The sequence below is a fragment of the Bos grunniens genome, chromosome 15 (genome assembly GCF_055505025.1).
Source record: "Bos grunniens cultivar Pamir isolate PY7600 chromosome 15, Bosgru_T2T1.0, whole genome shotgun sequence".
Taxonomy (NCBI): Eukaryota; Metazoa; Chordata; class Mammalia; order Artiodactyla; family Bovidae; genus Bos; species Bos grunniens.
Genome location: NC_141179.1, coordinates 78,876,976 through 78,898,190, shown reverse-complemented (window position 1 = coordinate 78,898,190; position 21,215 = coordinate 78,876,976). Strand labels below are relative to the sequence as shown.

Genomic DNA, 21,215 nt, shown 5'->3' with positions numbered 1-21,215 from the left:
AGTCTGCTCCAACACCACACTTCAAAAGCATCAATTCTTCGGCGCTCAGCCTTCTTCACAGTCCAACTCTCACATCCATACATGACCACAGGAAAAACCATAGCCTTGACTAGACGAACCTTTGGTGGCAAAGTAATGCCTCTGCTTTTGAATATGCTATTTAGGTTGGTCATAACTTTCCTTCCAAGGAGTAAGCGTCTTTTAATTTCATGGCTGCAGTCACCATCTGTAGTGATTTTGGAGCCCAGAAAAATAAAGTCTGACACTGTTTCCACCGTTTCCCCGTCTATTTCCCATGAAGTGATGAGACCAGATGCCATGATCTTCGTTTTCTGAATGTTGAGCTTTAAGCCATCTTTTTCACTCTCCACTTTCACTTTCATCAAGAGGCTTTTTAGTTCCTCCTCACTTTCTGCCATAAGGGTGGTGTCATCTGCATTTCTGAGGTTATTGATATTTCTCCTGGCAATCATGTTTCCAGCTTGTGTTTCCAGTCCAGCATTTCTCATGATGTACTCTGCATAGAAGTTAAATAAGCAGGGTGACAATATACAGCCTTGACATACTCCTTTCCCTATTTGGAACCAGTCTCCTTTAGGATGGACTGATTGGATCTCCTTGCAGTCCAAGGGACTCTCAAGAATCTTCTTCAACACCACACTTCAAAAGCATCAATTCTTCAGCATTCAGCTTTCTTTATAGTCCAACTCTCACAACCATATGTGACTACTGGAAAAACCCTGGCTTTGACTAGACGGACCTTTGTTGGCAAAGTAATGTCTCTGCTTTTTAATATGCTGTCTAGGTTGGTCATAACTTTCCTTCCAAGGAGTAAGTGTCTTTTAATTTCATGGCTGCAAAAATCATCTGCAGTGATTTAAGAGCCCAGTAAAATTAAGTCAGCCACTGTTTCCACTGTTTCCCCATCTATTTGCCATAAAGTGACGGAACCGGATGCCATGATCTTAGTTTTCTGAATGTTGAGCTTAAAGCCAACTTTTTCACTCTCTTCTTTCACTTTCATCAAGAGGCTCTATAATTCTTCTTCACTTTCTGCCATAACTGTGGTGTCATCTACATATCTGAGGTTATTGATACTTCTCCCAGCAATCTTGATTCCAGCTTGTGCTTCCTCCAGCCCAGCGTTTCTCATGATGTGCTCTGCATATAAGTTAAATAAGCAGGGTGACAATATACAGCCTTGACCTACTCCTTTTCATATTTGGAAACAGTCTGTTGTTCCATGTCCAGTTCTGAATATTTAGAACAACTCTAATTATAAGTTCAAATAGCTGGAAACAGCCAAAATATCTGTTAACTGGGAAAAAATAAACTGTGGCAGATCCATAAGTCACAATATTACTCAGCAATAACATGAATAACTTACTGATGAACACACTGACATGCATAAACCTCATATGCATGTTACTAAGAGCAAGTAGCCACATTTAACAGAGTACAGAGGAGACAATCTTACATATAGAAAATGCAAATAATTGCACCAAACCTGTTAGAACTACTAAACAAATCCAATAATGCTTCAAAATACAGAATCAATATAAATGTTAACTCTATGACATAACAAAGGGAAAAGCTCTATGGAAATAGCACCTATAGTTCTTCAAGGTGCTACCCATGCCAAACAGGATATCAATTACTTCAATGACTGTGCTCAGTCGCTCAGTTGGGTCTGACTCTTTGTAACCCCATGGACTGTAGCCCGCCAGGCTCCTCTGTCCATGAGATTTCCCAGGCAAGCATACTGGAGTGGGTTGCCATTTCCTTTTCCCAGGGATCTTTCTGACCCAGGGATCGAACAGTCTCTCTTGCATCTCCTATATCAGCAAGTGGATTCTTTTCCACTCCACCACCTGGGAAGCCCAATTTAATTCACAACAGAGGTAAAATTAGTAAGAATATATTACATACGAAAAGGCAAATCACTGTACTTGAGCTTCTTTGAGATCTCACATTGGATAAATGAGCATCATGTTACTGAAGGAAAGAAGTTAGATTGGGAGATTGATGTAGGGAAATAGGGTGACCACAAAACCGTTCAGCGAAAGCAAATCACAGGCAGTTAGAACAGCAGGGGAACTCGAGGGCCAGGGTTTAGATGCATAGGTCAAAGTCAGGGACAGACAGGCACAGGCTGGCGAGGAGGGAGCAGAGATCCCAGGAGAGTGGACAGAAGCTGAGTTGAAAAGAGGTTGGAAGATTGAAGGCCCAGTGAAGAAGGGGAAGTGAAAAGCACAGGGGAATTGCAACCAGAACCAACTAGAGGTGAAAGAGAGCAAGTGAGACTGTGGACGGCAAGGTTCCCATCCTGGAGGCCCAGAAGGACAGACACTGTGGAGACGGGGACAGGGTGCAGAAGACCACACTCAGGGAGAAGACGCGAGACTCTGGAGGCGGGATGTGGTGCCGGCAAACGAGACCTACTCCTAGCGCCACACAGACACAGCAGGGCAGCGCTGTTCCACCCATCAGGTCGCCAGCCAGGGCCACAGCCTCTCAGTGCTGGTTCCTGAAAGGAGAGGCTGCAGGATCCGCCAGGTACGCTGTCCGGAAAGTCTCCCCGGGGGCCACGTCCCTCCACTGTGCTGCCTGCAGCTTCAGGTCAGCAGACTTGGCTGCTGTAGGTTGTTTGTGTCTCCTCTAGACATCTCTTTTACCCAAGTGTCCCTCCCTTTGAAATGCAGCCTTGAATTTCATTTCTTGAGCCTATTATATCCCACTTTTCATGATGCCCATGAAGGATAATACATCTACCAAAAAGATATCAGCAGATGATTTTCCTTGACACAAATGGAATCAGGAGTGTGTGAGAAACCTGGGAAACTGAGACCAACAGAGAGATGAAGGAAAGAAATCTCCCCTCCAAAGAACAATAGAAGAATGCCTCAAAGACAGTCTTCACAATGTGGCCAATGATCAGACCTCTGTTTTGATATTTTCCCAACAAGGAGTGAGAAAGTAGGAAAGTGATATCTTCCCATCATGAAGTGGGATGAGTAGAGGAAGCAGAGTCTAAAAGACTTCATATTCATACTTAACTTTATTGAGTCACTTTTGTCTTGTATAAAATGGATAGAAATCTATTTACCAATACTTGTTCCTACAGTAGTAATGCATTTAAAGAACCTGTCAAGATGTATGCTTCATAGTTTATCAACAGTAATTAGCTCACTTCCCTCACTAACACCTAACATTTTCACCAAATGATATCCCAGATTAAACCAAATATGTTTATACAACAGATCCAAACATTATGTCTCACTGATTTTTAGGAGAAACACACTTATTCCCTAAATACAGATTTTTAATGAATAAAAAATAGTCACATGGCAGTTTATCCTCAGGACAGATTTTTGAGGCTGTGTAAAGGAAGATTTAAAAGAGCTTTAAATTTACTTACAATCTAGTAAAATTGCATCCACTGTGAATGCCAGACTGCTTTCATTTCCTTTTTCAGTTCTCATACCTTCCAAGTTTTCCTGTTGACAATTTATAATTTGTGCTGCTTTAATCTTACTCCTCCACTGAGCCTCCGGTCTAGCCCATAAAACATAATCATTGGCCTTAGTTTTTTTCTCTTTTTAAATGCTCTCATTGCTCTTAGAGTAGAAACCACATTTACTCAAGACTTATCCTATCCTTGAAGAAAAATGAAACTGAAGGTTTACTCACTCAGTGGTGTCCAAATCTTTGAGATTCCCTGGATCATAGCCTGCCAGGCTCCTCTGTCCATGGGATTCTTGAGGTAAAAGTGCTGGAGGGGGTAGCCATTCCCCTTCTGCAGGGGATCTTCCTCATCTAGGAATTGAACTCAGGTCTCCTCTATTGCAGGCAGATTCTTTACCACCTGAACCACCAGGGAAGCCCATGAATACTGGAGTCGGTAGCCTATCCCTTCTCCAGGGGATCTTCCCAGCCCTGGAATTGAGCTGGCGTCACCTGCATCAGGGGAATTCTTTACCAGCTGAGCTATCAGGGTGTATGTATGTATATATACTCGTTCAGATTCTTTTTCTTTATAGGTTACCATTACTATACTCATGTTGGTCTTTGTAAAAGTGAAGTGGCATAACAAACCTTCAAAAAGAGAATAAACTTGCACTGCAGAAATATGTTGTTACCTATAAGACGAGGCTGAAGCATACTGACACCATCTACTCGAAGGACAGAGTCAATCATTAAGACTGCAGATCATTTTCTCATCTATAGCCCTAAACATAAAACAGAAAACTCTCTTTCATTTGAAAGAGAGTAAGACTGAGCTTTAAAGACCTGGATTGGTATTTTGTAGGTGAAATTGTTGACAGGAAACCGCAATCCAGTGTAATATTCCTGACATACTTTAGGGGAAACACATGTGATTTGAGTCCAGTAAATTAGTAAACCTCTATTTGCTTCTCTTTGTGCCTAATAGATAATAAAGTGTTCATGTAATGTAAATATATGTATCTCACCTACATAACAATAGCTTTGGAACCTACCCATATGCTTTTTTTTTGTTGAGATTTATAAACAGATCTGTACCTTGTTTCATATGGTTCCTGAAGTCTTGGTATAGAAAATGAAAATATTTCCTTTATACACACAAAAGAATGTGAGTCATAAAGGTGTTTAACAAAACAGAGAAAATTAAGAATACCTTCAAATTTTCTGAATTATTTTTTGTTAAGAAAATAATTAAAGATAGTGAATTATTTGGTCCTCCCCAGTGGTTCAGAGGTAAAAGAATCTGCCTGCAATGTAGGAGACATAGGAGACGTGAATTCAGTCCCTGGGTCAGGAAGATACCTTGGAAGCGGAAATGGCAACCAACCCCAGTATTCTTGCCTGGAAAATTCCATGGACAGACGAGCCTGGCAGGCTAAATTCCACATGGTCTCAGAGAGTTGGACTCGACTGAGGGACTAACACACACAGACAGTGAGTTACTCTTTCCTTTTGATTAGTTCATAGTACAGAAAAAATTCCGGCTGCCCCTTCTCCACATATCTACCTAAGAATTTCTGTCCCTTATTTGCTTTACATCAGGTGAAGCAAAAATGGAAGAAGTTCTGAGATCAAAGTTCTATGGACAAGCCACCAATTTAACCCAATTAACACATATGAAGAATTTGGTAAGTAGGAAAGATAATGGAGAGATACTTACTCTACAAGCATCAAACCAAGGGTATATAGTTGTTTTTTCCATTGCTTATTCTGAATCTAATAACACAAATATAGAAACCTCAGGAAAATATATTGAAGCTTACCAAAATGCCTAAAACATGTGTAGTCAATATTAAATAATCAACAAATGTTAATTTCTGGGCCTTATATTTTTGTCCATGATGGAAAAAATTCTTCATTGTCATCCACAACTTACAACACAAATAATCTTCCCTATGTATATAAATCATTATTCTCTTGGCATCGTGAACAGCTTAAGTCACTCTCTTCTTTAACAAACTCCTCATGGCATTTTTCACTTCTGTGTTTCTCACTGTGTAAATGATAGGATTTAACAAGGGCGTGAGGATTCCATAAAACACTGTCACCAACTTGTCTGCAGGGTAAGTGGCCACAGGACGTGTGTAAGTGAATATACATGGTCCAAAAAAGAGCACCACTACTGTAAAGTGGGAGCCACATGTAGAGAGGGCTTTGCGTCGTCCTTCAGAGCTATGGGATTTCAGGGAGCTCAGGATGACTATGTAGGAAATGAGAAGCAGAAGAAAAATGAGCAAGGCCATGCCCCCAGTGTTAGCGGCCACCACCATTCCAAGCCTGTAGGTGCCGCTGCAGGAAATTTCCAACAGTGAGAAGAAATCACACATGAAGTGATCGATGACATTGGGACCACAGAAGGTCAAGTCTGTGGTGAAGAGAATCTGCACTGAGGCATGCAGGATCCCCCCTATCCAGGCCACCACCACCAGGAGCTGGCAGAGCCCCTGTCGCATGATGGTCTTGTAGTGCAGAGGCTTGCAGATGGCCACATAGCGGTCATAGGCCATGACGGTGAGGACGATGACCTCTGATGCTCCCAGGAAGTGCTCCATAAAGAGCTGAGTCAGGCAGCCTCCCCAGGAGATGGTTCTCCTCTGGTGCAGCAGGTCAAAAGTCATTTTAGGGGTGCTGACAGAGGTCAAGGAAGCATCTAACAAGGACAAATGGGTGAGAAAGAAGTACATGGGAGTGGAAAGCGTGGGGCTGAGAGAGATGGTGATGACGATGAAAAGATTGGCCAGGACAGTGAACAGGAAAATGAACAGAAAGACAACGAAGAGTACTTTCTGCAAGTGTGGATTCTGTGTGAGTCCCAGGAGAACAAATTCCGTCACATTGTTGGGAAGCCTGAAGAAATCCATTTAGAAAATAGCATGTTCCTGGGGTCTCAATTATCTACAAGGAATAAAGAATGATACCTATTAATCATGAAAGGATTGTGTTCTAAACTTATTAGAAAAAAAAACAAAACAAAACAAAAAAACAATCTATTCACTGTAACTGTGGGGCATTTCCTCAGCACTTCTGCCCCAGTATTTGTTTCAAGTCTTTATTTTCTCCATGATACTTTCCGTCTCTTCGGACACTTAGCCCCCGTCCCCTGTGAAACACCTCCACAGCAATATTTTATGTGTAATTTGCTGAGAAAACATTGGGCTGTCTACATGACATCTGGATTCTCATTCTGGTTCTCACTCATGTGACTCTGCAAAGCTATCAGAGTGTCCTAGGCTTCTGAGTTTTCCTCTGTGTCTGTGAGGTTACAAATTATACTTCTCAGATGTAACTTTTAAAGTTTACAATTGTTTCAAAGAATTAAGAATTTTTCCCACTTCCATGAGGATTTGCATTTGAATTCTCTGCTCTAAAGTAGAAGGAAAGGCACCATCAATAAGTATCTGTTATAAGAAGGGAATTTAGTAAAATGTATATTAGTCATTGGTGATACACTCCAGCTGATATCAACCAGAACACATAAACTATTCCATTGTTTTCTCACTTACCTCTAGTACCTGGCATGATGCCTGCAGTGCTTGAATCCTATCACCTGGGTGCTCAGTCGTGTCCCACTCTTTTTGAAACCATGGACTGTAGCCTGCCCACCTGTCTCCTCTGTCCATGGGGTTACCATTTCCTACTCCAGGGAATCTTCCCAACCCAGTGATTGAACCTGTATCTCCTGCATCTCTGCATTTGTTTTTTTTTTTTTTTTTTCCTCTAATTTTATTTTATTTTTAAACTTTACATAATTGTATTAGTTTTGCCAAATATCAAAATGAATCCGCCACAGGTATACATGTGTTCCCCATCCCGAACCCTCCTCCCTCCTCCCTCCCCATACCATCCCTCTGGGCCGTCCCAGTGCACCAGCCCCAAGCATCCAGCATCATGAAGATAGATTTGTTACCACTGCACTCCCACGGAAGCCCCTGAGACCCATTAGGTGATGAGTAAATACGTAGTGAATTGCCTTTTGCCCTGAGTAAAGTACAGCTGCTTCCCCTGACCACACAGCTATGATAGATTCAAGTGTTCTTTTCCCCCTGCTCTGTTTATCATTAGTCTCTACTTCATGAGAACCATAAATAAATATTTGAAAGGAACCTGCACTCCAGTTTAATAGTTCCTCACACACTGTTGTGTGGAATAAATATGAATATATCTAGTTATCTCTAGGAAAGAGTACGTTACTGGGTTACTTTACCTTCAGTGTAATTATGGTGTTTGTTTCTTGTTATTCTTTAGTCTGCAAATTATGTTCCACATACAATTTGACATAGTTATATTCAGTAACTTTACAGCTTCTGTAGATGTGGATAAACAACTCTTGCATAGGTGTTAAGTACACAAAGATCTTTCATGCAGAGGATATCCTTACTTTCAAAGTTCTGAAAGTAAAAATTTGATGTGAAGAACGAAAAGAAATAGATTGATAGGTAAGATAGAAAGTTAATGTGCCACACATATAACATGTATACGCAGACTAACACAGACGCATATGAACTCTTTTACTTAAGTACCTATCACAGGCTTACTCATTCAACAAACATTTACTGATCACTTATTGTGTGTGTTAATGTATGTTTACACAGTGTCATGAAGAGGGTCCTAGTTAAATGCATTTAATGCCTGAAATTTCATTACCAAAGAGAGGTGAGGCGTCCATCCATGGTAAGAATGGAATTCTCACTCCTTTATGTTTCTGCTACATATAGAACTGTGTCTTCTTCTCCCATCTTCCCATAGCATTCATCTTCCTGGTCCTAGGTTACCACATCATTAATAACAGAACGAAAAATTGGGAGAACATACATTTTCCAAAGAAAAGAGAAGAGAAAACATAAAATGTATTCTGCAAAACATATGTCTTTCTTTTCAAAGATAAATGGATAAAATCTTATATTTTTCAATTATCCAGAGGAAAATTTTTTATATTTATGGACAAATGTACAGCAGCTCCATTGCATTTTATTATTTTCAGGTGGGATTCCCCCAGCAGAACAAAAAAGGACATAGTATACAGAAAATAAGAGTTAGATCTACTTTAAAATGTTTTTGAAATAAATATGAAAAAATAAATCACTTTTCCATTTTTCTTTGGCTCCACAATATTCACTCTAGGAATAAACGCTGACAAAAAATACTTTTAAAGGACAAAAATAATTTATAATTATGTTCAATGCAAATATTAAGAGCTGCAGAAACTTAGAAACAGCATGGAATGTTCAAAATTGGAGAAATGGATGATTAAATGTAGGTCATTACTTTGACTACTGTGTAGATTTTTAAAATTGTTCAGTATCACTGGAAGATTCTCAATTTGTAATATAAATGGAGAAAATCTGGATGCAAATTGGAATTGTATAATTATTTTATTTTAATCCCAACTTGTGTATAACTCAAACTACATTTAAATATGTATCCATAAGAAATAAAAAACAAACTTTTTATTTCTAAAATTATATTATATATGTGTCTATCTTTCTTAAAATTTTGTATACTGAAAATGAGATTTCAATGCCAGGTGCAGATAAGCAGTGATTACATGATTTATAAGGTCAATTTAAACCCAAGAATCTATGATTATACAATTTCCTGGGGGGAAAAAATCTCACCTGCGCTCACCTATGTGTGACATGGATCCATGGCCAGGGCCTCAGGAAGCTCTTAGTTGACCAAGAAAAAAGTGAAGTTGTAAGATTTTAAAATGTCAGCTAGCTCAGCTACAATAAGTATCTTTGTTGATTTATAAATGATATCTTTGGATGAGCCTTAAAAGTATGACCATATATATTGTTTGTAGGAAAATCTATAGTTTCCTAGCTGTGGCTAATAGGACCCCAGGGGTGTTCATCATTAGCAGACCTTGCCAAGTACTCAATTATTTCATATAAGTTAACTGAAGAACACAGGAGAATTTTATAGAACCCATCTTTAATTTTGAATGCCTCTTGTGTCTACAAGAAGACAAAACATTATGACAAGAGCAAGAAAATAGTTGAGTACTTATGAATTTAGATATTTGATAACATGAGTTTATCATGAGGTCTTAATATTTAGTATTATACATATTAAACATCTAAGTGGGTAACAGATTTTAAAATTTTATTATAATAATTATTTTTAATTATTCTACTGTTCACACTAATCATAATTTTAAAATATTGCTTTCAGATATACATCATTTGTAATTATAAATCCTACTGCAGTATTGTCACTTCACATCAGGTATAGTGTACAGTTCTTTGAATTCTTTCCTGTGTCAATTCTGGAATTAGATTAGCATGATAATGTTGAAGAAAATTCTATTATTCAGTTATACAGAGAGATGTTGAACTGCATTTATTTCAGTCATTTAAATTAATTGTACAATATTTATATGGAATACAAAAAAATGGGCTTCCCTCAGAGATCAGTTGGTAAAAATATCTGCCTGCAATGCAGGAGACCAGGGTTCAATCCCTGGGTTGGGAAGATCCCCTGGAGTAGGAAATGGCAACCCACTCCAGTATTCCTGCCTGGAGAATCCCATGGACAGAAGAGCCTGGCAGGCTATAGTCCATGGGATCTCAACAGTCAGACACAACTTAGCGACTAAACCACCACCACAAAAAATGGGCAATAATATCCACAATTTATAACAGGAAAATATAAGACAGGAAAGGAGAATGTCATTTGCCAAGGAGAAATAAGAAGCCAGGAGACCAAATCTTGGACCAACATCCTTATCCAAATTATTGTTTACAACTGAAGTGACATGACACATTTAGGCTGCCACCTACTGTAAGGCCCATTACAATTGTCTATGTAAATAAATAAATACTGATGTGATATTTGAAAACATTTTATAAATAAATTTAAATAAGTTCAACTCAGAAATATTTCTGTATAGACCAACACTCATTCAGCATGTTTGATTATGCTTGCATTACTAGGAAGAAAAATACATTGTACCTAACACTCAATTATAGGGGTTCCCCAGGTGGCTCACACAGTTAAGAACTGCCTACAATGAGGAAGACCTCGATTTGATCCATGGATTGGGAAGATCCCCTGGAGAAGGGAATGGCTACCCGCTTTAGTATTCTTGCCTGGGAAATCCCATGGACGGAAGAAACTGGTGGGCTACAGTCCATGGGGTTGCACAGTGGGATACTACTGAGCGACTAATACTTTCACTTTCTTGGTGGCTCAGATGGTAAAGAATTTGCTTGCAATGCAGGAGACCTGGGTTTAATCCCTGGGTCTGGAAGATCCCCTGGAGAGGGAAATGTCTACCCACTCCAGTATTCTTGCCTGGAGAATCCTATCAACAGAGGAGCCTGGCAGGCTACCGTTCATGTAGTTGCAGTCTGACACAACTGAGTAACTAACTGGTGGTTTAGTAAAAATCAACTGGCTCCAGAGAATGTAATCACTGAGTGCAGCATGTATTATAAAAGAAAAAAGTTTAAGAAAAGTGAAACCACTTGATCAAACTTATATTCACTGGACAGTTCAGTTCAGTCGCTCAGTCGTGTCCAACTCTTTGCCACCCCATGAATTGCAGCATGCCAGGCCTCCCTGTCCATCACCAACTCCCGGAGTTCACTCAGACTCAAGTCCATCGAGTCAGTGATGCCATCCAGCCATCTCATCCTCTGTGGTCCCCTTCTCATCCTGCCCCCAATCCCTCTCAGCATCAGAGTCTTTTCCAATGAGTCAACCCTTTGCATGAGGTGGCCAAAGTACTGGAGTTTCAGCTTTAGCATCATTCCTTCCAAAGACATCCCAGGGCTGATCTCCTTCAGAATGGACTGGTTGGACCTCCTTGCAGTCCAAAGGACTCTCAAGAGTCTTCTCCAGCACCAGAGTTCAAAACCATCAATTCTTTGGTGCTCAGCCTTCTTCACAGTCCAACTCTCAATCCATGCATGACCACAGGAGAAACCATAGCCTTGACTAGACGGACCTTTGTTGACAAAGTAATGTCTCTGCTTTTGAATATGCTATCTAGGTTGGTCATAACTTTCCTTCCAAGGAGTAAGCGTCTTTTTATTTCATGGCTGCAGTCACCACGTGTAGTGATTTTGGAGCCCAGAAAAATAAAGTCTGACACTGTTTCCACTGTTTCCCCATCTATTCCCCATGAAGTGATGGGACCGGATGCCATGATCTTCGTTTCTGAATGTTGAGCTTTAAGCCAACTTTTCCACTCTCCTCTTTCACTTTCATCAAGAGGCTTTTCAGTTCCTCTTCACTTTCTGCCATAAGGGTGGTGTCATCTGCATATCTGAGGTTATTGATGTTTCTCCCAGCAATCTTGATTCCAGCTTGTGTTTTCTTCCAGCCCAGCATTTCTCATGATGTACTCTGCATGTAAGTTAAATAATCAGGGTGACAATATACAGCCTTGACATACTCTTTTTCATATTTGGAACCAGTCTGTTGTTCCATGTCCACTTCTAACTGTTGCTTCCTGACCTGCATACAAATTTCTCAAGAGGCAGGTCAGGTGGTCTGGTATTCCCATCTCTTGAAGAATTTTCCACAGTTTATTGTGATTCACACAATCAAAGGCTTTGGCATAGTCAATAAAGCAGAAATAGATGTTTTTCTGGAACTCTCTTGCTTTTTCCATGATCCAGCAGATGTTGGCAATTTGGTCTCTGGTTCCTCTGCCTTTTCTAAAACCAGCTTGAACATCAGGAAGTTCACAGTTCACGTATTGCTGAAGCCTGGCTTGAAGCATTTTGAGCATTACTTTACTAGTATGTGAGATGAGTGCAATTGTGCAGTAGTTTGAGCATTCTTTGGCATTGCCTTTCTTTGGGATTGGAATGAAAACTGACCTTTTCCAGTCTTGTGGCCACTGCTGAGTTTTCCAAATTTGTGGGCATATTGAGCACTATTTGTGGTGTCAGATGCCTAAACATCACTCATTATCAGAGAAATGCAAATCAAGACCACTATGAGGTACCATTTCACACCAGTCAGAATGGCTGCGATCCAAAAGTCTACAAATAATAAATGTTGGAGAGGGTGTGGAGGAAAGGGAAGCCTCTTACACTGTTGGTGGGCATGCAAACTAGTACAGCCACTATGGAGAACAGTGTGGAGATTCCTTACAAAACTGGAAATAGAACTGCCTTATGACTCAGCAATCCCACTGCTGGGCATACACACTGAGGAAACCAGAAGGGAAAGAGACACGTGTACCCCAATGTTCATCGCAGCACTGTTTATAATAGCCAGGACATGGAAGCAACCTAGATGTCCATCAGCAGATGAATGGATAAGAAAGCTGTGGTACATATACACAATGGAGTATTACTCAGCCATTAAAAAGAATTCATTTGAATCAGTTCTAATGAGGTGGATGAAACTGGAGCCTATTATACAGAGTGAAGTAAGCCAGAAGAAAAAACACCAATACAGTATACTAACGCATATATATGGAATTTAGAAAGATGGTAACAATAACCCTGTGTACGAGACAGCAAAAGAGACACTGATGTATGGAACAGTCTTATGGACTCTGTGGGAGAGGGAGAAGGTGGGAAGATTTGGGGGAAAGGCATTAAAACATGTAAAATATCATGTATGAAACGAGATGCCAGTCCAGGTTCAATGCACGATACTGGATGCTTGGGGCTAGTGCACTGGGACGACCCAGAGGGATGGTATGGGGAGGGAGGAGGGAGGAGGGTTCAGGATGGGGAGCACATGTATACCTGTGATGGATTCATTTTGATATTTGGCAAAACTAATACAATTATGTAAAGTTTAAAAATAAAATTAAATTAAATTTAAAAAAAGACAGTTTGAATGAGAATTTGAAACTATCTAAACAATAATTAAGGGTATGGATTTTCCTGAAGTGTCATCATGAAAATGTCATGAACTTGTCTTTGTATTTGGAATGAAAGTCAGATCAGAGAAATAGCATGGACCGACAAAGCCATCATTCCCAACTTCATAAAAGATTGAAACCCATTCGGAATTGTCTGTTAAGTGGCCATCCAGTCTCTACTTAATTAGCTACAGTGCTTGGTAAAAATTGATTTAGAACCCCTATACCTGTCTATTCAACTCCCCAAGCCCGGAAACAGCATAAAAAGGAAAGAGAGTGGGATCAGGTCCAAATCATAGAAGGTTTCCATAAAAATGTTCTTCAAAAGAGGAACACCTGGAACTATACCAGGAAAGTCTGTTTCCAGAATACAAGATCAAGGACATAGTGATTTAAAACTCCAGAGAATCAGCAACTAATAGTCTCAAAACTGAAGCGTAAATCAGAAGGAAAGCAAGAGAAATTATATATGGATCTTATTATAGTTGATCATAAATTAGTTGAAGGTTGGTCCGATTTTTGTTGTCAGGGACTGATTTTACAAAAACAAGGTACCTGCTAAAGAATTCTTATGGGCAGCTTCATGCATTTAAATAGGTAGACAAACACATCCTCAAAATAACAAAGCCCTAAGGAACAGAGATAGTATTTAGTCCAATCCGAGGACTCTTTCATCACAGAAGGACAAGGACATCTCCAAGGTTTTTTTACCAGAAATGGAAATGTTTTGGGGAGGTGAACTGTCATCCCAAAACTCCTCCAATTTTACTTCTAATTGAAGTAGAAGTAAAATAAACAATATTTATGGCAATAAATATATTGTTCTGGGTGTAATTACAGAACTTGGAAACACCTTTCAATTTACCAAAGTAAAGTACTTGTAAAACAAGGGAAAGCTGTTTAAGGTTATAGAAGATGATGGCATAGTCTGAAAGAAAACTAATGTCTCCTGATCTTGAAGTTAATGTCCTTACTCTCCATCACATTTTCATGACAATAATATGTGCTAAATATTGTTATGACATAGAGTCCATTGATTTCTTTTTTTTTAATTTAGCAACCATTTTTCATTTTTAAAAAAATTTTATTGATGTATTGTTTTTTTAATTAAATTTATTTATTTTAATTAGAGGCTAATTACAATATTGTATTGTTTTGCCATACATCAACATGAATCCGCCACAGGTGTACATGTGATCCCAATCCTGAACTCCCCTCCCACCTTCTCCCACAATATGCACTTTTGAGATAGGATGGCAGAAAACTTCATCCTAAAATTCATATGAAATCTCAAGGGAATCTAAATCGGCAGAACAATCTTGAAAAAAGAACAAATTTGTGGGTTTCCTATTTCTGGTTCTATAACATATGACAAAACAATGGTAATCACAGCAGCGTAGCTTTGGCATAAAGACAGACATATAGGAGAGAGTTGCCAACATGCAGGGTAGGAAAACCCTGAGCTTACTTCTTTCCATGGGGATACCAAAATTATAATTATTAACAGAGCACTTTTCAAGTGGCAAAGAATCTACCTGTCAATGCAGGAAATGCAAGAGATGCAGGTTGTATCCAAGTCAAGAAGATCCCTAGAGTAGGAAATGGAAACCTGCTTCAGTATTACCTGGAAAATCCCATGGGCAGAGGAGCCTGGTGGGCTATAGTCTATGGGGTCTCAAAGAGTCAGACATGACTGAGCACACACACAATAATAATAATATAGAACAATTACTAAAGAGAACAACCTGAAGACTAGCAGGATAATCCCCTACAGCAAAAGATATGATATAAAGAAGGAACCTCAACAAACAGGTAGGAAATGTGAAGACATAATATAGTCAAGACCATGACTCCGAGTGGGTGAACCACACAGGATGGTAATAACAGTTGCAGGCTTTTTCCCCAAGAAGTCAGGAGTCTGAGCCTCACTTCGAGCTCCGCAGCCAAGAGTCCTGCACCAGGAAGGGGGACCCTCAAAATATTCTGGCTTTGAAGACCAGTGGGGCTTCCTTTGGGGAGAACCAGAAGATAGCTGTAAGAACCAGACTCCAACATTAAAGAGCACACATGCAAGTCACACAGGCTCTGGCACCCAGAGGATAAACAGTATTTTGAAAAGGGCTCAGGTAGACTAAGGTGGCAATGATGATGATAAAAAAAGTAATCTGGGTTTGGTGAACAGAAGCCTGAATTGGTTGAGGAAAATCATGGCCCCTCATCTAATTACCAGATGTAAAGACTTTTTGGACTCCTCAGGTGGTGCAGTGGTAAAGAATCTACCTGCCAATGTAGGAGACATAAGAGAGGCCAACTTGATCCCTGAGTCAGATAGATGCCCTGGAGTAGAAAATTGAAACGCATTCCAGTATTCTTGCCTGGAAATTCCATGGTCAGAGCAGCTGCAGTCCGTGGGACTGCAAATAGGCAGACAACACTGACCATGCTGCTACTGCTGCTAGGTCGCTTCAGTTGAGTCCGACTCTGTGTGACCCCACAATGGCAGCCCACCAGGCTCCCCCGTCCCTGGGATTCTCCAGGCAAGAACACTGGAGTGGGTTCCCATTTCCTTCCCCAATAACACTGACCATACACACACAATTTCTTTCCAGATTTAGAGACTTCTAAATGAAAGAGTCTTCATGTATTATGGAATAAGATGTTTGCAATATGACCACACATAGGTGATGTAAGTCTTCATTCCAACCTTTCTATGAAGGATCTGAGAAAGGAACATTTAATTCACTGTATTCAGTTCAGTTCAGATCAGTTCAGTTGCTCAGTCGTGTCTGACTCTCTGCGATCCCATGAATCGCAGCATGCCAGGCCTCCCTGTCCATCACCAACACCCGGAGTTCACCCAAACTCATGTGCATCGAGTCGGTGATGCCATCCAGCCATCTCATCCTCTGTGGTCCCCTTATCCTTCTGCCCCCAGTCCCTCCCAGCATCAGGGTCTTTCCCAGTGAGTCTACTCTTCTCATGAGGTGGCCAAAGTATTGGAGTTTCAGCCTCAGCATCAGTCCTTCCAATGAACACCCAGGACTGGTCTCCTTTAGGATAGACTGATTGGATCTCCTTGCAGTCCAAGGGACTTCTCAAGAGTCTTCTCTTTTGAACCACAGTTCAAAAGCATCAATTCTTCAGCACTTAGCTTTCTTTATAGTCCAACTCTCACATTCGTACATGACTACTGGAAAAACCATAGGCTTGACTAGATGGACTTTTGTTGGCAAAGTAATATCTCTGCTTTTTAATATGCTATCTAGGTTGGTCATGGGAGAAGGCAATGGCAACCCACTCCAGTACTCTTGCCTGGAAAATCCCATGGACGGAGGGGCCTGGTGGGCTGCAGTCCATGGAGTCGCTAGGAGTCAGACACGACTGAGGGACTTCATTTTATTTTTTCACTTTCATGCATTGGAGAAGGAAATGGCAACCCACCCCAGGGTTCTTGCCTGGAGAATCCCAGGGATGGGGGAGCCTGGCGGGCTGCCGTCTATGGGGTGGCACAGAGTCAGACACGACTGAAGCGACTTAGCAGCAGCAGAAGTTAGGTTGATCATAACTTTCCTTCTAAGGAGTAAGCATCTTTAATTTCATGGCTACAATCACCATCTGCAGTGATTTTGAAGCCCAAAAAAATAAAGTGTGACACTGTTTCCACTGTTTTCCCATCTACTTGCCATGAAGTGATGGGACCAGATGCCATGATCTTCATTTTCTGAATGTTGAGCTTTAAGCCAACTTTCTCATTCTCCTCTTTCACTTTCATCAAGAAAGAGAAAAGCTTTTACTTCCTCTGAGTGCAATTGTGTGGTAGCTTGAGTATTCTTTGGCATTGTCTTTCTTTGGGATTGGCATGAAAACTGACCTTTTCCAGTCCTGTGGCCACTGCTGAGTTTTCCAAATTTGCTGGCATATTGAGCGCAACACTTTCACAGCATCATCTTTCAGGATTTGCAATAGCTCAACTGGAATTCCATCACCTCCACTAGCTTTGTTTGTAATGATGCTTTCTAAGGCCCACTTGACTTCACATTCCAGGATGTCTAGATCTAGGTCAGTGATCACACCATCATGATTATCTGGGTCATGAAGATCTCTTTTGTACAGTTCTTCTATGTATTCTTGCCACCTCTTCTTAATATCTTCTGCTTCTGTTAGGTCCATACCATTTCTGTCCTTTATCGAGCCCAAATTTGCATGAAATGTTCCCTTGGTATCTCTAATTTTCTTGAAGAGATCTCTAGTCTTTCCCATTCTGTTGTTTTCCTCTTTTTCTTTGCATTGATCACTGATGAAGGCTTTCTTAATTCTCCTTGCTATTCTTTGGAACTCTGCATTCAGATGCTTATATCTTTCCTTTTCTCCTTTGCTTTTCACTTCTCTTCTTTTCACAGCTATTTGTAAGGCCTCCCCAGACAGCCATTTTGCTTTTTTGCAGTATGTTCCATGGAGATGGTCTTGATCCCTGTCTCCTGTACAATGTCACAAACCTCCACCCACAGTTCATCAGGTACTCTGTCTATCAGATCTAGTCCCTTAAATCTATTTCTCACTTCCACTGTATAATCATAAGGAATTTGATTTAGGTCATACCTGAATGGTCTGGTGGATTTCCCTACTTTCTTCAATTTAAGTCTGAATTTGGCAATAAAGAGTTCATGATCTGAGCCACAGTCAGCTCCCAGTCTTGTTTTTGCTGACTGTATAGAGCTTCTCCATCTTTGGCTGCAAAGAATATAATCAGCCTGATTTCGGTTTTGACCATCTGGTGATGTCCATGTGTAGAGTCTTCTCTTTGTTGTTGGAAGAGGGTGTTTGCTATGACCAGTGTGTTCTCTTGGTGAAACTCTATTAGCCTTTGCCCTGCTTAATTCTGTACTCCAAGGCCAAATTTGCCTGTTACTCCAGGTGTTTCTTGACTTCGTACTTTTGCATTCCAGTCCCCTATAATGACAAGGACATATTTTTGGGGTGTTAGTTCTAAAAGGTCTTGTAGGTCTTCATAGAACCATTCAACTTCAGCTTCTTCAGCATGACTGGTTGGGGCATAGCCTTGGATCACTGTGATATTGAATGGTTTGCCTTGGAAACGAACAGAGATCATTCTGTCGTTTTTGAGATTGCATCCAAGTACTGCAAACCCCACGTTCAAGGAGCAGTGGCTGCAAGGGCGCAGGTGGGCCAAGAGAAGCTACTCCACGTTCAAGGTCAGGAGGGGCGACGTCATTCAAGGTAAGGAGCAGTGGCTGCACTTTGTTGGAGCAGCCACGAAGAGATACCCCACATCCAAGGTAAGAGAAACCCAAGTGAGATGGTAGGTGTTGTGAGAGGGCATCAGAAGGCAGACACACAGAAACTGTAATCACAGAAAACCAGCCAATCTGATCACATAGACCAGAGCCTTGTCTAACTCAGTGAAACTAAGCTATGCTGTGTGGGGCCACCCAAGACAGGCGGTCATGGTGGAGAGGTCTGACAGAATGTGGTCCACTGGAGAAGGGAATGGCAAACCACTTCAGCATTCTTGCCTTGAGAACCCCATGCACAGTATGAAAAGGCAAAATGATAGGATACTGAAAGGGGAACTCCCCAGGTCAGTAGGTGCCCAATATGCTACTGGAGATCAGTGGAGAAATAACTCCAGAAAGAATGAGGGGATGGAATCAAAGCAAAAACAATACCCAGTTCTGGGTGTGACTGGTGCTAGAAGCAAGGTCCGATACTGTAAAAAGCAATATTGCATAGGAACCTGGAATGTTAGGTCCATGAATCAAGGGAAATTGGAAGTGATCAAAAGATGGCAAGAGTGAACGTCGACATTCTAGGAATCAGCGAACTAAAATTGTTCTGGTTGGGTGAATTTAACTCAGATGACCATTATATCTACTACTGTGGGCAGGAGTCCCTAGAAGAAATGGAGTAGCCATCATGCTCAACAAAAGTGTCTGAAATTCACTGTATTACACACTTCCAAATTATGAAAATAGGGGAGCTCACACCTGGATACTGCAGTGAACATGGTTGGGATCAAGGATTAAGCACCTGTTCTATCATGTAGGGATATGGAAACTAGATTCAGGATGAAAGTTCTCTGCATGTACTTCTCAAAGTCCTTCCCAGCCTCAAGTTTATAAAGATAATTATCTTTAAACATTTAAAGTTATTTATTTCACATTTACATATATAACCCACATGGACTATACTCTTTAAAGTATAGTGTAACATGAAAATACACTGTCCTATCATAAGGATAAATAGGGACTTCCCTGGCAGTTTAGTGGTTAAGACTCTGTGCTTCCAATGCAGGGGTGCAGGTTCGACCCCAGGGTGAGGAACTAAAACCCCATGTGCCTTGTGGCACAGGCAAAAAATAAATTAATAAATTTTTAAATCATGATTTTTTTTAATAAAAAAAAGATAAAGAGATTTTCCCGGTACATATATTGAATAACAATTCTGTCTCTCAATACCCTGCAACAGCATTATTTGCAGATACAAAAATCTGTATATTTACTATTGTATTTCTTAGCTTTCTCTTTTGTTCAATCAGTATACATATCCATAAGCCAGTACCATAGTGTTCAAATTACTACAGTGTTTCAGGTACTATTGTGATATCTGAAAAAAATTCACTATTTAAATCACCAATAGTGCTCTCTTCGGCAGCACATACACAAAAATTGGAATGATAGAGAGAAGATTAGTATGGCCCCTGCGCAAGGATGACACACAAATTCATGAAGCGTTCCATATTTTTTTTTAATGGATTAAGGATCTAAACGTAAGGCCAGAAACTATAAAACTCCTAGAGGAAAATGTAGGCAAAACACTCTCTGACATAGATCACAGCAGGATCCTCTATGACCCACCTCCCAGAGTAACAGAAATAAAAGCAAAAATAAACAAACGGGACCTCAGTTCAGCTCATTTCAGTCGCTCAGTCATGTCCAACTCTTTGCGACCCCATGAATCACAGCACGCCAGGCCTCCCTATCCATCACCAACTCCCGGAGTTCACTCAAACTCATGTGCATCGAGTCAGTGATGCCATCCAGCCATCTCATCCTCTGTCGTCCCCTTCTCCTCCTGCCCCCAATCCCCCCCCAGCATCCGGGTCTTTACCAATGAGTCAACTCTTTGCATCAGGTGGCCAAAGTATTAGAGTTTCAGCCTCAGCATCAGTCCTTCCAATGAACACCCAGGACTGGTCTCTTTTAGGATGGACTGGTTGGATCTCCTTGCAGTCCAAGGGACTCTCAAGAGTCTTCTCCAACACCACAGTTCAAAAGCATCAATTCTTCAGGACTCAACTTTCTTCACAGTCCAAATTTCACATCCATACATGACCACTTGAAAAACCATAGCCTTGACTAGATGGTCCTTTGTTGGTAAAGTAATATCTCTGCTTTTCAATATACTATCTAGGTTGGTCATAACTTTCCTTCCAAGGAGTAAGTGTCTTTCAATTTCATGGCTGCAATCACCATCTGCAGTGATTTTTGAACCAAAAAAAAGTTAAAGTCTGACACTGTGGGACCTAATTAAACTTAAAAGCTTTTTCACAACGAAGGAAACTATAAGCAAAGTGAAAAGACAGCCTTCAGAATGGGAGAAAATAATGGCAAATGAAGCAACTGACAAAGAATTAATCTCAAAAATATACAAGCAACTCCTGAAGCTCAATTCCAGAAAAATAAATGACCCAGTCAAAAAATGGGCCAAAGAAGTAAACAGACATTTCTCCAAAGAAGATGGCTAGTTCAGTCATTCAGTCATGTCCAACTCTTTGCAACCCATGAACTGCAGCACGCCAGGCCTCCCTGTCCACCACCAGTTCCAGGAGTCCACCCAAACCCATGTCCATTGAGTCGGT

The 21,215-nt window shown here is 40.6% G+C and overlaps 1 protein-coding gene and 1 non-coding gene across 2 annotated transcripts; one reads left to right on the top strand and one right to left on the bottom strand.

Moving 5' to 3' along the window:
- Positions 1 to 5,388: 5,388 nt before the first annotated feature.
- Positions 5,389 to 6,365, bottom strand: LOC147358593 (olfactory receptor 4C12-like). Its single transcript, XM_086342066.1, has one exon. The coding sequence runs from the start codon at positions 6,363 to 6,365 to the stop codon at positions 5,439 to 5,441; it is 927 nt and encodes a 308-aa protein (XP_086198192.1). The 3' UTR covers positions 5,389 to 5,438.
- A 13,627-nt stretch (positions 6,366 to 19,992) lies between these two features.
- LOC147358592 (U6 spliceosomal RNA) lies at positions 19,993 to 20,099 on the top strand. Its single transcript, XR_015142529.1, has one exon. It is a non-coding gene; the product is annotated as a U6 spliceosomal RNA (small nuclear RNA).
- The last annotated feature ends 1,116 nt before the right edge of the window (positions 20,100 to 21,215 follow it).